The 17,778-nt window shown below is 40.0% G+C and overlaps 1 protein-coding gene across 1 annotated transcript in view; it reads right to left on the reverse strand.

The window, feature by feature from the left end:
* Positions 1-17,778, reverse strand: part of DNAH8 (dynein axonemal heavy chain 8) — a 333,978-nt gene that overhangs the window by 103,767 nt on the left and 212,433 nt on the right. Inside the window, exons 74-80 of the mRNA XM_082412562.1 lie at positions 15,911-16,066; positions 14,279-14,461; positions 10,095-10,200; positions 8,169-8,421; positions 7,879-8,069; positions 3,235-3,356; positions 104-222 (exon numbers count right to left, since the gene is read on the reverse strand). Of these exons, the coding sequence (XP_082268688.1) occupies positions 104-222; positions 3,235-3,356; positions 7,879-8,069; positions 8,169-8,421; positions 10,095-10,200; positions 14,279-14,461; positions 15,911-16,066 (1,130 nt within the window). The remainder of the gene's footprint in view (positions 1-103; positions 223-3,234; positions 3,357-7,878; positions 8,070-8,168; positions 8,422-10,094; positions 10,201-14,278; positions 14,462-15,910; positions 16,067-17,778) is intronic.

The raw sequence follows: 17,778 nt of genomic DNA on the forward strand, positions 1-17,778 counted from the left end.
ATTACAGTAACTAGTGGGACATAGTGAAGTAAGCTCACTGAGGTGGGATCTGTAATTTGACACTATAAAGTGATGCTCTAGGTCTGATAATACCTATTCTCACCTGATAAGTAAAAGCTTGTGGCAGGTATCTAGTGAGTCATTATATCCATCAGGGATGATTTCCTCCTCTGGAGCATCTTTATCAAACCAGATTTTCCATCCCTTCTCATTACGAGATATCTAAAGTAAATAAGCTGATTAGCAAGCCCCAGGAATATACGCAATTAAAATTGAATAACCTGAGAAGGTCATTCTTTATAGGCAGCTAATTTTTTAAACATAACCACACTGTTTACATTTTTCTTCAGAACCAGTGACTCAGATAGATTGGATATTATCATTCCCTTTCAGTTTTTCCATTGCTCTTCTACGTTATTTGCTAAAATTAGGACTCTGTATCAATTACACTAAACGACCGGGCAGGAAGAAACATAGACCAGGGTTTCTCAACCTCCGCACTATGGGCATTCAGGGCCAGATTAATTTAGTGTTGAGAGAGGCTGTCTTGTGCATTTTACGTTGTTTAGCTGCATCCCTGGCTCTATCCACTAGTCACCAGGAGCACCTCTGCCCCTGATGTGTGGCAATAAAAAAGGTCTCCAGAATTGTCAATGCACTCTGGGGTGTGGCACCAGGTTGCCCTTGGATGAGAACCACTGACATAGACCACTTTGATACCCAAACCTCTACATGTGGACCTCGACTTAAACTAGTGATAGATGACAAAATCAAAACTTTTATTTTCCTAGTCATCCCCCCACCTTGAGACCTTAAACCTAAGAATGGATGAAGTCTCTCCAACAGCTGGTCTCAAACACCTGTTCTTTCAGAAGCATGGAGAGAACCACAGGTTTTCAGAGGTATTAAAGGATGCTCCCTGAAGTCCGAGTGATGTCAAAACCAATTACAGAAACTATAGATCGGTGAGCCTGACGCAGCTCCTCAGCAACAATCAGGCTGGATTATTTAGACAGTGTCTGAAGCATGTTTTAAAAGCCATGGCAAGCACTAATAGCAAATATTTATATAGCAGATACTATGTGCCAGACCCAAGGACTGTACTTTTACTTCTCTTATCCCCACTTTTGACTGAGGCACAGAGAGGTTAAATAACCGCCCGAAGTCCACACCATACAAGCAATTCATCATCTAGGATACAGACAGGGTGCAAGTTAATAACAAAACAATCGCTCTGTAAATCAGTTGCTCCAACTTTGTCCCCGGGACACTAAAAGATGGAGGAGAATTTCTGAAATGTTTCACAGCTGCCATCTTTCTCTGAAGATTGCAGCGGCTCTCCCTAGTTGGCTGCTGCCAAAAGAATCTGCCTGGCAGAGGGCTTGGAGGGCCTGGGTGCTGCTGCAGCCCCACCCTACTGCACTGGTACCTGTGCTCTGCTACCCAGAGCGCCCCCTGCAGGTCTCCTCCACACTGGCTGCTAAAGAGAAGGAGTTCCAAGAAGAAACAGGGTGCGTATTCTCAACCTACTGGCCTTCCATCTGCTAATTTTGACTCTACCATATAAAGCTTTCAGGGCGAGCTGCATCTGTGATGGGATAACTCCCAGCCCCTTGCTCCTGCATTTCCCATTCCTGGCCCTCGCTGCTAGCAAAACCACCTCCAGGTGTTAAACAGTTTGGCCTGGGATGCCAAGGCAGGGCAGCTGCTGTTTGAGGCTATTTTTGTTTCAATTTCTGACACCCACTCAGCTGGGAGATTGATCTCCTGTTTCCTCCCTTCCTCCCACAGACAGGCCAAACTCTTGGCCATCTGATGGCAGGTCCCCCTGACGGCAAACTTCTGCAAGTTTCCGGAGAACAACTCTTCCTCTTCCCTTCTGGCCCATCCAATGGTGTAAAAGAAGTTGGACAGAAATAACTCATGGTGTCATGAGCATGGGGTCAAATTACAGCTTTACCATTTATGGGCTATGTGGCCTTGGGCAAGTGCTTAACCTCTTTGAATCTCAGTTATCTCATCCATAAATCGTGTCAATAATACTTCCCTTGCACAGTTATTATTGTTGCAAAGTACCTACCCATAGTAAGCAGTAGTAGCCACCAGATTCTACACCAAGGGTACTTAAAATCTAACTGACCGAGGCAAATGATACTGTATATTCTTATATTAATATAACCCGTCAGCAGAGGGGTGATTTTTTCCAGTGGTACTTGAAGGCTGCCTTTACCCAGTCTCGGACCAGACCCAGACCACTTTTTTTTTTCAAAGTATTTGTTTGGGCTTGGAAGACTCAACTGTGGCTGTAGTAAAAAACAAAGCTTACTGTCCACCACAGATATAGTCCAGGGACTTTATCCAGTTGACTCTGACCCAACCATGGTGAATGGGTAAAGAATACAATATGTTCCAGAAGTACCCCTAAACAGACACACCTAGTGTACTCTTGGGTGGGGGAATAGGATGTCTGTGGAGGGGAGGGAATCACATGGTAACAGTGTGAGGCTTCTGCCATCCTCAGCCTAGGGGTAAGGCTACCAATCACTCACTTTGTCCATCACCAGCAACCGCAAAAAAAGATGATTATCAGCATTTGACACTGGGAAACTGCAGGCCCTCCATTGGTGACACACAGTTGTAACCAACAGACCTCAGTAATAAACAACTGTCTTTATTCTGAGTTGCATAATTGTTTTCCGGTGAGAGCTGAATCAACAACTAATCCACAACAACCAATTTACATTTTCAGATAAGAAAAACGGGTAAATCGGGGTCTGTTTCACCATTTTCACGATTATAATGTCACCATTTTATAAATACTTTCACCATTGAAATGACTGATTTTTTTAAAAAGGACCTCAACCTCTTCACTTGCCTCAAATTCAAATTTGCACAAATTATTTAATCATAGGCAGTGAAAACATCGAGTCTACAATAAAAGGGTCCACCCACCCAGAATAAAAGCGTTCTGATTCTGACAGCAACTCAAGCAGGTTATAAATGATCCATGCCCACCACACAGAAGTAAAGGCAGTTGCCTGCACCTGTGAAAAGGTTCCTTGGGCTATCCTTCTGTCCACCGCCCCCAACCCCCCAGGAGAGCCACAGCGCCTTAAAGCTACACAAGTGTGTTGACTCCTCTGGGTGAAGCGTTTGTCACCAGGAGGCCCCAGTTTAAATGGCCCAGGTGTGTTTGGGTTTACAGATCTCTACTTTTTTCCAACCCTTTATTACCTGGTTCATAATTTCTGCAAATTGCGGGAGTTTACTCAGTTCCACAAGATTCAGCCAGGTCATATCAAGGATCCAGCGAAACGGTTTGGGAGGGCAGGCTTTCAGATCTAGAGCTGCTCCCCCTGGGGAAAGGTGTCAGTGGGAATCAGGTCAGCTTGTGCTCTATTTTTAAGAAATTTATTTTCCAAATAATAAAAAATGAGATAACCATATCACACACAAAAATGGGAAAATTGGAAAATAATCACGTTATAGAAAATGTGGTTACCTTTTTTTGGTACAGTTCCTTCAAGTGTTAGTGATGTATACCATCTTATACAGATAGCAACTCCCTGTCATTTTTCCCTGCAAAGAATTTTTCTCAGGTGGTAGCAGATGTTTGCCTTTTTATTGTTTTTTAACTATCTGAAATTTATAATTTTGATATCAATGAATCGGTTGATCTTTTCATGTGTGATTTTAAAAGTCATTTCTTAGTCATCACTCCTCCAGAAGTTTGATATTCAATACTACTGAAATATTTTTTATCAGGTCAAAAAGATGGATAAATGGATAGATGAAGGGATGGAGGGAAAGAGAAGAGAGGAGTATAATACATCTGTGGGTTTTTAAGGTTTTTAAGGGGGTAATTAATGTTCAAATCATTTATTCATTCATTTATTCAACAAACATTCACTGAGCCACCGCTATGTATCCGGCATATTCCAGGCACTGGGGATAAAGCAGAGGAAACCCAACAGGGCTCCTGCTCTCACCGAGTCGAGTGGAGAATGTGAGTGATAGCACTGGATTGTATTTTGAAGCAAATCACACGTCAAATGAGCACATTCAGTGTGACAATCTCCACCAAGATGTGTGATTATATCTGCACTTTCAAAATTCCTCTATTGCATGTCTTTAGCAATGTTTTATCATAATAATTCCAGCTCTGTTGTTTAATTCAGATGTATGCCAAACAGTGGTTCTTGAACTTTTAAATTCTATAACCCTCCTGAAGAACTCATCAAATCCCTCCACTTCACTTATCAACCCGGGGACAAAAACAGGGGACGTGGCGGGTGGAGGGGACTACAGGTCTCTGTTCTCCCCTCCAGCATCTTCCTGAGAAGGTGAATGAGCTGAAGTACTTCTTTCGTGTAAGTCCCTTTGCTCCACCGTGGAGTCAGGGGCTCTGAGTGCCACTACACCTTTAGAACCTGTAAACCTTCCTCCCACACGCCCCCACCCCCCGCAGCGACCAGGTGAAAGAGGAGACCTTATTCTAGCACCATTTCTGCTAACACTGAGTTTACCATAGGAGAAGCAAGCCCTAGAGAAAGTCACCTGCAGATTTAAGGGATTCTCTCCTCTAACACGGAGGTAGACGTGTACCTTTTCTTCTTGGTTGTTTCCCCCTCACAGTGATTTCATGTAAACATATACCTCAAAGACATCAGGAGAAGATATTTAAGCTACATCAGTGTTTCCAACATACCATGCACCTAAACTAACCCAGAACCATCACAGCCCATCCTATTCCCCCAAATATCCTGGCTCTGCCACTTGCTAGCTGCATAAACTTGGACAAAAACTCAGTTTCTCTCAGTTCTCTCTTCTGCCAAATGAGTGTAATAATAGAATCCATCAGATGGATTGCTGTGAAGATTAAATAAATGAATGTATGCAGAAAGCCAACAACAGTCATGGCCCAGAGTAAGATCTATGTAATCATTAGCTGTTATTTTGACATTAACTCTCTGTTTTGGAAGGCTCAGGTCCAATCCAACCTGGAAGGCAAGAGAAGACCCTCTAATGTGTCTTTCTGCCCATGGTTTACAACAAAAGAAAGATGATATCTTTCTAAAATAACCAGGCAGCAGAAACAGGTATATCAATTACTCTACAGTGCAGGATTGCCCCTGGTATCCATTTCATTTTTCAAAGTGTTCTGACATTCTCGGTTGAAGAAGAAAAGTCAAAGGCACCTTCCAAATATTGCAGAAAACTAGTAGGAATTAATACAAAGGGAAATCAAACATTTCTGCTATGACAAATAAGTCTTTCTTCTTTCCCCCTTAAGTACTGAGTTCAAAATGATAAAAAAATATCAATGATCTAAGGGCCATATTTGTTAACTTTGTAAAAAAACATTAAAAACAAAGTCCTACCATCTTTTAAAAAATAATTTGGTCAAACTGTAAGCCAGTTCAAAACTAATACAAACTGTACAATAAACCAGTTTTGATTTTTTTTTGAACTCTTTTACTGTGTTGTGCTGACTGTACTGATAATCCACCCGTCATAAAATCCCAAATTAATCTTCTAAAGCATTGCTCATACTACTCCCCTGCTCATAAAACATTCGATGGCTCCCTATCGCCAACTCAAATAAATCCAAACTCCCCTCACTGACTCTCCTGATCCTATACAACCCGGTTCTCCCTGACTCTCCAGTTTCATGAAATGGGGTCACAGATGTGCTCTAACCACAGCTGAGATGTGCAGCCTTCTTTATTTTTCTGTGACAAATCAAATCCTCCTCACAAATTCCCTCCCCACTGTGTTGCTGCGTTTCTCGGTCTCCTCGGATTTAAAGACTTTCCAAGAATCCAGTCTCTTTCAAGGAATAGCTCTGGCTTGGCTGGGTGTGCTGGGTAGGGAGAGGTGAGGTGGGGTGGGTTTGTGTCTTGATGGGGAGGATACCTCAGATCTACATGCTGCCCCCTAGGCTTCACTTGTTCCAGTCACAGGCTGGGATCCTCTGAGCCACGACAAATCCTGTCTGACCTATGGGGGCATTAGGCTGCAGTCCACAGAGGCTGGTACTTTGTCGCTACTTATAAAGTCCCCCTGTCCTTCAACTTCTTGGTTTGAACCCCAGACCCTCACTGTGCACCAGCCCTCTCCGCATTTCCACGTCCACACTCCCGCCTGCCGAACCTTAGGCTTATCCATCTATCCACTACCCTCCACCAAAGCTGTGATGCAGCTTCCATGTTGGATGTGGCTCTGGGGCACTTCCCTGCTCTCTTTGAATTTAGATGTGGCCATGCATCTTACTTTGGCTAATGAAATATGAGTGTGACGTGTGTCACTTGTGGGGTAACCTTTAAGAGCCAGCACACAATTTGCCACATCCTGTCCCTCTTCCATAGTAATTATGGAAGCAATTTGGATTCCTGGGCGACCATGACAAGCATGTCAGATAGAGAGTAAAGGAGAAGTATACTTTTGTTGTGTTGAAATTTGAGGATTGTTTTTATGGCCACAAAACCTGGCCTATCCTGACTAAAACTAGGTCCCAAAATCACTTTCATTATGCCCCCACTCTGACATTTCTCAAAGTAGCTCTTCTTTCAACCATCCAGACCAGAAATCTTTGCACAGAGCAGAAATCTTAGACTCATTTCTGACCCTCTCTTGGCTCTTACACCCAGTCCTTTGTCATTTTACTTTCATGATCTCTCATATTTGTGTCTTCCTTTATATTCCCATTGTCTTCACCCTAGGATGGGAATGCATTTCCTGTGGTTGGGAAGATATAACAGACTCCCTTAAACCACTTTTCTCTAATCTACACATGTCTGCCAGAGTAACCTTCCTAAAGAACAATAAAAGGATCACATCACTACCTTATACAACTCCTTATTTCTTATCAGATCAAGAAATCTTTCCTCTAGGAACCAAGGCTCACCAATGTACATACTCCACTCATTTCTTTTTCCATGCTGTTCTGTCTTAGCATGGAAGTTTTCTTCATTTCTACCTATCATCCATGGTCCATTTCAAATGTCACTTTCTTCTTTTGGGGGAGAAGGGCTGCCAGAAAATGATTTATTAAACTACTTATAAAGATAAAAAAAAAATAAGAAAAAGATTGGACCATTTTCCCCAGGTATCAAATAACCTGGAAAATTCATGGCTTAACCTGCAAAGGCATATTTTCCAAGGAGCTTCTCTTGATCTCACCAACCACATGTAATCTCTCCCTCCTTTTAGATATAACACTTTGTTTTTAGCTCTCTTATAACACAGGTTATTCTGCCTTATTTTGCAGGGGTTTTTTTCAATTATCCTTATTTGAATTATGAGACTTTATTTCTTTTAAAGCAATGTCTGGTTTTTCCTTGTATCCCAAACACCAGTATGGCAGGTTTGCATAGTATATGCTCAATAAATACTTGTTTAACTGAATTGAGTGAAAATACCACTCTTTTGTCTCCTTAATTATACTTTTAACATGGAGATAAGCAATGAGCAGGGTCCTCTTCAAATATAAAATACAAGTGTGCTTTTTGTTACAGTCTTAAACATCATTATAACCCCTTGCTTAAGGAATTGATCTCTTGCAGTAGAAAGCTCACTATTCTCCCCTTTGGCGTTTGGGTCTCCTAATCATAAGCAACAATGCTCAAACTTAATTAAGTAACTAAAAACTGCAGAGTTAACACAGACCTGAAATCAATCATCTTGAGTAACCAGAGTAAAATGAATGGAAATCGGCGTGGGTCGGGGGGGACGTGGGGGAAGAGGTATACATAAAGAACTTCACTTCCATTAGAACTTAATTCCTCTGGGTATTACAAGAATGGGTCTACAGGACATCAAAGAGCATTCCTAAAGCAATCTCCTTTACATAGCACATCCATATCCCAAACCCTTCACCTTTAATGAGAGCCTGAAACTCTCTGTGCTTCACTGTTCCTCTCTGAAGATCGATTTTTAAGGTCATGAGGAGTACAAAGAGGAACTTGTGGTTCTCGTACAAGCCTCTGACAGAATATGTAAAAACTTCATAGGTCAGATATTCAATAATATTTGTAATTCTCTTTTGAGGCAGTGGAGACTTCTCAGACCTGCAATATGTTTCAAAAATCAAAGAGGTAAAAATCCATTTCTAAGAGAGTAGGTAGGAATACACACAAAATTTGGGGGGCAAGGTAGTGAGGCCCCACCTGGCCATGGACTGGTCAAATAACTTCAAGAACTGGGCCAGCGAGGTCTGGTACATGATGTTGACCATGCTCATCTCTGTGATGAGAAAGTAGAGGATGCTGCCTCGGGTGGCCGCGGGCCGGAACTCCTCCTGGGCCGTGTTAATCTTGATCTCTGTTTCCGCGGCCACGTGTAGTTTTTCACTTACTTCAGCTGCTGTCTGCTTGGTGGTGTGGAGGACACCGATGAGAGATTCGTCATCTACCAAGGAACCTAAAAACCAAACAGGAAAGCTGTGGAACACAAGAAGGGAAAGCCGCGGAAACGAGATGCATCACTTCTGAAATCACCGCGTTAATTTTCAACTTGACTTCTTCAAAGCCCACAGGATGGAAGGGCAGAATCTTAAGACAGTGAAAGCCTTCCAGTCTAACCAGGCATCCGACGCCTGAATCCGTTCTAAACATTCCTGCCTAGGGTTTGTCCCCCACTCTGCCTGAAAATCTGCAAAAGGCAATTCTCAAGGCAGCCCACAAATCTGGTCTTCAAACGTCTGAAGAAAATTCACATCTCCCTCCAGTCCCAGTGGTTTCAGCTGTTCCTGTGATGTGGCTTTCACCTCCATTATCATCTTGATGGTTCCCCTCACAGTATCACGGGCTTTTCCTTCCCACTTGTCTCACAGTGTGAGTTACACACCAGCTTGCAGGTGAATCGTACTTTCTCTACTCCTGCTTTAGTTCAACAGTCCTTGACATTGAGAACTCTGGTCCTTCTACGTCTCTAACGAGTTAGGAGATAGTGGAAGTGTCTAACCAGGAAGAAAAATCCTGATTTTATTTTTAGTTTTACTCTTCATTATTGTTTTTAACAGACATAACATGTCTATGACGATAAACATAAAAATAAAAATATCTCAATTTTAGGACACAGAAAGGTGCTCTGGAGGTGCTGAGATAATGGTCACGATATCTGCAGAGAGTGGTGCTCTGGCCTACCTAGAAGCAGGTGGGTGCTTCTGGAAGGTGCTGAGTTACTTGCTCTGATGGGCACGCTAGGTCTGCTAGGGAAGTCCAAATTGTGACTAACCTCACACTCTTGGCTGGATCCTCAGTCAGTCCTCCTTGGTAATATTTACAATGCCCAGAGGCATCAAATGGCTGGGAGATGTCATGGACCAAGAGACAGACAGCTTCGTCGGCACAAGCAGTGCAATGAAGGCAGATAAAAGGCCTTTTCCATGAGGTCACCTTAAAGTGCGCGAGACTGCTGTGAGAGTAACACTTAATGTACTTCTTGGAGGTTAAGTTTTTTTGTTTTTTTGTTTTTAAATCCAAGGGTTAAAGTGCTTTTGGGAAATATTCATCATTAGATTGCTAATGAATGGTAGAATTTAGGTTGCTGTAATTTGCCTACTACAGAACAATATATCCCAGGGGGTGGTACAATGATCTGACTGCCCAGAGGAGAACCTATCCCTGACTTCTAAGTGGGAGGTCAAGTCCAGAGTGACTGAGCCTGGGCTGCTCAAATGTCTCTGACAACATTACACACATCATAACCCACTGTGGCAATTGCATTTCAACTCCAAATGAAAGAGTCAATCTAAAAAACACAAAATAGATTGAGCACATTAGTTTCCTTTCGGCAAGCAAATTAGCCTATTGTGAGTTACCTAGCTCTATTGGGAGCCCTTATTTTTCTCATGAGAGAGCAATTATATCAAGAAAACTGTGTTATTATCAAATGCTCAGACGCCGGTTGCTAATTCAGATATCAGATTCTCTGCAGTCCCTCTGTAATGTCTAGATGGAAATTGCCTCGCTTGTTTTTGTGTGGATAACTCAATGTTTCCTAACATCTGTAATCATGAGAGCATTGAAAAGAGGGTACAAGAAATCCTTATTCACAATCCATTATGTGATTATTTCTTAATAACACAATACCTTTTGTAGCACTTAATTTGTAGAGAAGGTTATCTTCAAGTTCTTTCATCTTCCGCTTATTAAAAGTCACATCCTCCAAAAGTTTAACCCTCTCAGACTCTAACTCCTGTTATTAAAAAAAAAAAAAAAATCAGAACTGTAATTACCAGTTATTATGGCAAATGCAAACTACTAGTGTTTATTATTCATTTTTAAAAGTTTAAACCAAAGTGCCATTCAAATGACACTATCGTTAGTCAAATCTATCTATTTGTATTTTTGTTTCTCTGGACAGTTTTTTAAAGATTCTGCCACTAGCATTAAGTTTCCATAGCACTTACACTGGCATGCATGAGATAAACCTGCTAAAATAATTTTGCTCAGCTCTCTTCCTAGCTTTAAGTTTTTTTTAATTTAGAGTGTCCCATTCTCTTGGCCCTGTTCCCACATACCGCCTCAGTGAGAAATGCTAACTTCATTTGCATTCAGAAGGGGTAGAAACAAAGAAGCATTAATACCAAGTAACCAAGAGGCTACTCAAGCCAAATGGAGCTCCTGATCTGGGACCTGACTATAGGAACACCAGGTACCTGCTTTGACATAGCCAGCTGCCAATACAAATCCATTTTCCATTTTTTTGCATATTCTACCAGAGGGGCTAAATTGGATGTCTGGAAGGTATATTCTTTCCTACATAAATAATATAGTTTTAAAATTATACTTTAAAAAAATTTCAAACTTTCAGAAAAGTTACAAGACTGGTACAATGAACTCTCATATACCCTTCACCTAGATTCCTCAAATAACATTTTGCTTTATCACTATTTCTATATAATACTTTTTATCATTACTGTTATTATTATTGCTGAACTGTTTGCATGTGTCATGATACTTTATCTGTAAAAACTTTAACACATCTCCTAGGCAACAGAACATTCTCTTATACAACCATAGTGCAATTTTCAAATTCAGAATATTTAACATGGATATAATACTCTTGCTAAATATAGAGTAAATTAAATTGTCTCAAAAGCATTCTTTATAGCATTTTTTGTAATATTACTTTTAAAAAAAATTTTTATTTATTTTTGGCTGCATTGGGTCTTCATTGCTTCACGCAGGCTTTCTCTAGTTGTGGCGAGGGGGGGCTACTCTTCGTTGCGGTGCGCGGGCCTCTCATTGTGGTGTCTTCTCTGGTTGCAGAGCACAGGCTATAGGTGCGTGGGCTTCAGTAGTTGTGGCACGTGGGCTCAGTAGTTGTGGCTCACGGGCTCTAAAGCACAGGCTCAATAGTCGTGGCACACGGACTTAGTTGCTCCGCGGCATGTGGTATCTTCCCGGACCAGGGCTCAAACCCGTGTCCCCTGCACTGGCAGGCAGATTCTCAACCACTGCGCCACCAGCGAAGCCCTGTAGCACTCTTTTTTGATCTTATACAGAATCACACACTGTACTTAGAATTGCATTAAAAATGTGTTTTTAAACTACTTATTTGAGAAAGTTTCTTGAAAAACTGCTACAGAAATACCACCACTTTCAGAAAGTCTTCCTAAACCAGTTTGTCAGTTAAAACCCACAGCCCAGCATTCCTCTGTACATCTGCTATGGCTTGCGTCACAATCTATGTGTCGGCTGTATCCCTCCAACTAGATTCTGTGCATCTAGAGGGCAGGAACTTGTCCTATTCATTTTTAAAAATTGAAGTATAGTTGATTTACAATGTTGTGTTAATTACTGCTGTACAGCAAAGTGATTCAGTTATATATATATATATATATATACACATACATATATATACACGTATATATATATATATTCTTTTTTTATATTCTTTTCCATTATGGTTTATCATAGGGTATTGAATATAGTTCTCTGTGCTATACAGTAGGACCTTGGTGTTTATCCCCTATTCATTTTTGTATTCTTGACAGCACTTATCTTGATGCTTTGCAGAGAAGTGACTCAACCTAATAAATATTCATTAAATTGAAGTGTACTGAATTTAGTTCAACAACTTTATTTTACATCTGGGGAAACTGAGGACCCAGAAATATTAACTCCAAATAACATGGCAATATAATAGACACAGCTAGTTACTAGCAGGGATGAGCCTAATATCCTTGTCCCCCAACTCCAAGACTAGTATACTGCCATTGTACTAGTGGCTTGCGGTATTTGATGGGGTGGTGATGAAGATCATGGCTGTATTTGCAGAGAATAGCTAATGAATTGTCGTCATTAAAGCAGTCATCCCAACAGTGGCAGTATAGAAATATGTGGACAAAATGAAATCATGTTAGTGTCCTTTTCAGTGTGATATGGAAAAACAAGCATCACGGTACAGTGGACAACTTGTGAGTTTTACAGCATGACCTGTAGAGCTTATCTACGAGGCTTGGCAGAGTGGAAAGTCTACATGCTCTTACGGGTTAAGACCTTATTCTCCTTGGTCTCCATTTGTTCATCTGTAAAATGGGGGTGTAAGAGCAGGATTGTTAGGAGGGTTAAACATCACAGTTAGGATGTCCTCCTGCAGATTAAGTGTGCACTTTGTTTTTTCCAGCAAGGCTGGCGTTAGCATCCTAGCGCATCTCTTGAAGAGGAAGCTAAGGCCTGGAAGAGTGGGCATGGGGCGCTCTGGGGACGTGCAGTGTACCTTAGATGGTGGTGTGGGCTGCTTTACAGAAGTTAGTGTAGCCTGCATGGGGTATCTGGACCAATGAGGCACCATCTCAGAACAGACCAACAGCACCAGGTAGACCAAGAAGGAAGGACTAATTTTCAACAGTTGACACCACGTGGCCCTAAGAGGTGATCGAGGCAGTGAACTGAGGGGTCCATGCTCTCTGCCAGACTGTGAAAGTGAGACGATTCCCTTTCTAGATTGCATAAGCCCTGGGCAGTTTCTTGGAAACTAAGATCAAACAGCTAATGAGGGGGGACTTCCCTAATGGTCCAGTGGGTAAGACTCCATGCTCCCAATACAGGGGGCCCAGGTTCAATCCCTGGTCAGGGAACTAGATCCCGCATGCATGCCACAACTAAGAAGTCTGCATGCCGCAACTAAAAATCCCGTGTGCCGCAACGAAGATCCTGCATGCCCGCAACTAAGACCTGGTGCAGCCAAGATAAATAAATAAATACATAAATATTAAAAGAAAAAAAAACAGCTAATGAGAGTGGAAGCTGGAACTGGGCTCCTTTTACTCCACCAGACTGTCCGCCTTTCAAGGGCCTGCCCCGAGTTAGCCATTTCTTATTAACCAGGTAGGATTTTACTTCTCTTTTTACTGAGCCCTCTATTTCTTTGGTGTCAGTATCATTTCTCTTTTCCTTTTTGAATCTTCCTCTGTATTTGTAGCCATCTGTTCATATCACTTCCTTTCCTCCTTTCCTTAAGTCTTCTTCTGCCATTCTTTCTCTCACCCTCCCATTTTATGCATCTCTGGTCTTATTATTTCTAACCTTGCCTTTTCCTTGAAACCTTAATACTAACGTTAATTATATTTTAGCAAATATAAACTTTCTCAGATTTTATGGAAATATATGTTATACAATACAAATATATAAAATTATATTTTATACATAACATTTAATGTTTTCTGAGCTTTATCTTAAAACTGAGTTTAATCTATCAGTCTCTTAAAATCTTCCAGCCTTAACGTTTTCTTTGTTTTATCAGAACCCTCAATTATACTTAATTTCTCTGCTTCAGTGCAAGTTTCATTTAATTAAGATAAAAGTATGGCTCTCTAGATCATTAGATTATTAGATTGTGGTGTTATCAATTACAATCAAGTACTATCAATTACTATTGCAGTGTAGTAGTTGAAACTACTATAGTGGTAACAATACTCTTTCAGAGCAAGTTCTTCTTTTCCATTATTTTATTGAATTTTCCAGGTGTATCCAAGACTATTCATCCATAGGGCGATAGATATGAAAGTCAACATACCCAAACCTTTAAAGTCAGAAGTAGAAGGAGTGGTGTGTGTGTGCACGTGTGCTTTTGGTATTGGAGGAGAGGTGAGTCACATGATTTCTCAACAGGACTTGAGACTACAAAACAAATACTTATGCTAACAAAGGTAACTATGATTTGCTCAATTTTTTCTTTTCCATATACTCAACAATTTCCCAATACATTTAAAACGTTTATTATAATTTATTATAAGTAGAAGTTCTTTACCTTGAGAAATTATTACCTGTTTCTCTGTTAGAATTACCCTCCTTAGTAACTGGTTCTCAAGTCCTTTCATGGTAACAGTAAAATCAATGACTGACGTTTTAGCATTGATCTCAGGGGTAAAGGCAGGGTTTGGTAACTTTGTTGTAATATAAAGTTTAAATGTATCCATGATATCACATTCCTTATCTCCGACTTTCACCTACATCAATTCAAATATTAAATTACAAACAGCTTAAAGGACAAGACAAGAAATTTGGGTTCAATTTAGGAGAGAGTTTATCAAAAGTCAGTGCAGTGAAACGAATGAATTACAAAAATCAGTTGTAAAATTTTAATCAGTGATCTTAAATAATAAAGCCTATTCCTTTAGAATAATTTAGACTTGTGGTCCTGCCTGAAAATGTTTTTAGCCATGACACCAAGCAAATTAAATAAAAAATTTGTCCAAAACAAATGCTGAATAAAGGAAAACTCAGACATGCCTCATATTTGACTGTTTTTTCCCACCTGAGGAAATTGTTTCCTGCTATGGAAATTTGTTGTGTTTATAAGAAGTGTTATTTCTTTTTTCATTTCACAGTCATATCTGAAGCATATTTGACAAGAGAAAGGGTTAATGAAATTTTCAGAGGAAAAAAATGCCAACTTTTTTTTCCCAGAAAGATAACACTTATCTTAAACACCACAATTTTCAGTGTATTAAAAACAACTGGGTTTGCTACCTAAAACTCAGGTGGAAATTATAACATTTTAAAATGACAAATTTTTAATTAATCTTAATACTTCATGTGATTGAAAACCACATTGCTAAGGCACTAATTCTTAGGCATCATGACCTTCACATTGCAGATAAGAATCTGGGTCTTTTAAAAGGCCTTCAGGAATGGACATACTACAACCTCTTTTAGCATATTAAATATGGCATATAAAAGAATTATGAAGAAAATTTTTCTGAATAAATCTGTCTTTGTTTAATGAGAAAATTGGCATTCTTATTCACTGATATTCATGAAATTAAGTTGTCCAAAGCAAAAAATCTCAGTCAGAAATGCTGTCATTCAATAAAACCACAGAAGCCTAAAAGTAAAGAATGAAACCAATTAAAAAAGAAACACTTGTATTGAAAACAATTCATGTTATCACCAATGATCAGGAACCATATTCCACTGCTTCCAGCAAAGTCTGTGAGTTTGGATTGCAAGTTAATAAAGAGAGAAATAAAATCGTTGTCCATAGACTTAACTAAAAATGCCATTTTATCCAGTGAGGAAACACAGGCTTTATTGTATAGATGTATACATGGCTTGAAAACCAACTTTCTCAGAGCTGCTAAAATGTACATATTTTGTGTGTAACACTAATATATTATTATTATGACAAGATGCCTTTCCTTAATACGTTAGTTTTGGATAAATGGCTATTGTTACCAAGATATTGTTCTCCCCTTGTATTTTTTATATACTATTTTTTAAAAAAGGAACACTGAATATGAGTTTGGAAATAATTTTTTCCAGTGTGTCAAATAGTACCACCTGAAGGAAATTGTCTTCACTGCTATGCTCAAAAAGATAAGTAGATGTCACCATTGTTCTTTTCTTCTTTTCCTTTTCTTTTTTTTTTCTTTTTTTTTCCTTTTTTCGAAGCTCACCTTGAAAGTGGTGCCTGATTTAATGAAATTCTTTTCTAATACGTTATCCAGGGCTGGATCCAGCTCTTCACGAATGTCCTCAATGAGAAGGGGTCGGCCCAAGGAAAGACTGTCCTCCAAATGCGTGCGGAAATACTTATGGTTCAGAGAGGTTACCTACAAATAAAGAGTTCATTGCTATATAAACGTTACAAAGAATGTGCCTGTTCCTGAGTGGAAACCAGAGATATGTTGGATAAGTGACTAAGAATTCTAAGGACTGTATAGGAAGCCTTACTTATAAAAATAAAAGGAACAAACAAAAATTAATTTTCAAAACTTGATGGGTCATGACTTTGTGGAAGCCCTGGGTGCGTAATGGGGGTCTCTCAGATCAAAAGAGGAGAATCAAGTGGCATTCCTTAGATGGAAGGTCAGAGCTCTGTTCCAACAGATGGAAGAGAAGTGATCAAGGATTAATCCTTTAAACTTACATAGCTACAATCATTCAGAGAAAGCAAACTAACTTGCATTTTTGTGATATTCACTTATCTTCTCAGGACACCTATGAGATGAATAAGTGATTAAAAAATAAGCATGGAAATGTCAAAAATGATACACTGAGTCAAACTAAGGGTCCATCCATGTATTCTGTCTCTAAGAGTGACATAACATAAGAATATGATACTTTGCATAAAATCAACCTGAAAGACTTATACATTCACTTTTTATATTTTTACATTAAAAAAAAATTAGAATTCTGAATGCCTGGTGGGGTCCCCCAATTTTAGATCAATGTTTGTTATTAGTTAAAATAGACACACTGGGCTGGTTGATCTTTGCATTAGCCAATTGGCTTTGAACTCTTTACTTCTCCAGTGATCCCTCCCCCTGCCTAAGTGTGAGGATTCCCAAAGGTTCAGTCCTCATCTCTCTACCTTCTTATACGCTATCCTCTGAATTCAACTATTGCCTTTATGCTACTGTGAGTGCTGATCCTAAGACGCAAGGAAGATCCACTGGGACAGCAGGTGATTAGGAGAGTGAAATTAAAAAATATTATCTCCCACTTGCAACGAAGAAAGGTGTGGAATTGAAAAATTAAATAAGTCTATCTTTGTCCTGTTTTGGTTAAAAAGGAAATAACTAAAACAAAATATCCTGCACACGAAGGCATTTTTTCCCCCAGACGGATAGCTTTATTTATATAAATGATGTGCTGTGAAAGACCTTACTATGAGTTGATAAGGTAAATGAATCTAAACAAAGAGCTTTAACTAGTTTACTTAAACAAGATGAAACAAGGTCCCAGGAAGACTAAACGTAATTGTCCTACTCTATTCCCCAAGACGCAAACTCTATTTTTGTGATGTCCTTCCCAAGTGTGATGGTTAATTTTATGTGTCAACTTGACTGGGCTAAGGGATGCCCAGATAGCTGGCAAACATCTTTTCAAGGTGTGTTTGTGAGGTTGTTTCTGGAAGAGATTAGCATTTGAGTCGGTAGACTAAGAAAAGAAGATGGCCCTCATCCATGTAGGTGGGCATCATCCAACCCATTAAGGGCCTGAATAGAACAAAAAGGTGGAGGAAGGGCCAATTTGCTCTCTGCTTAGGCTGGGACATCCATCTTCTCCTGCCCTTGGGACTTCAGACCCGGACTGAGGCTTACACCATTGACTCCCATGGTTCTCAGGCCTTCTAGGGTTTGCACTGGAACGACACCACTGGCTTTCCTGGGGCTCTAGCTTGTAGATAGCAGATCTAGGACTTCTCAGCCTCCATAATCCCATAAGCCAATCCCTCATAATAAAACTCTTTCTATATATCTATACCTAGATATCCTTTCAGTTCTGTTTCTCTGGAAAACCCTGACTAATATACCAAGTA

The sequence above is a fragment of the Balaenoptera physalus genome, assembly GCF_965194825.1.
Source record: "Balaenoptera physalus genome assembly, chromosome: 11".
Taxonomy (NCBI): Eukaryota; Metazoa; Chordata; class Mammalia; order Artiodactyla; family Balaenopteridae; genus Balaenoptera; species Balaenoptera physalus.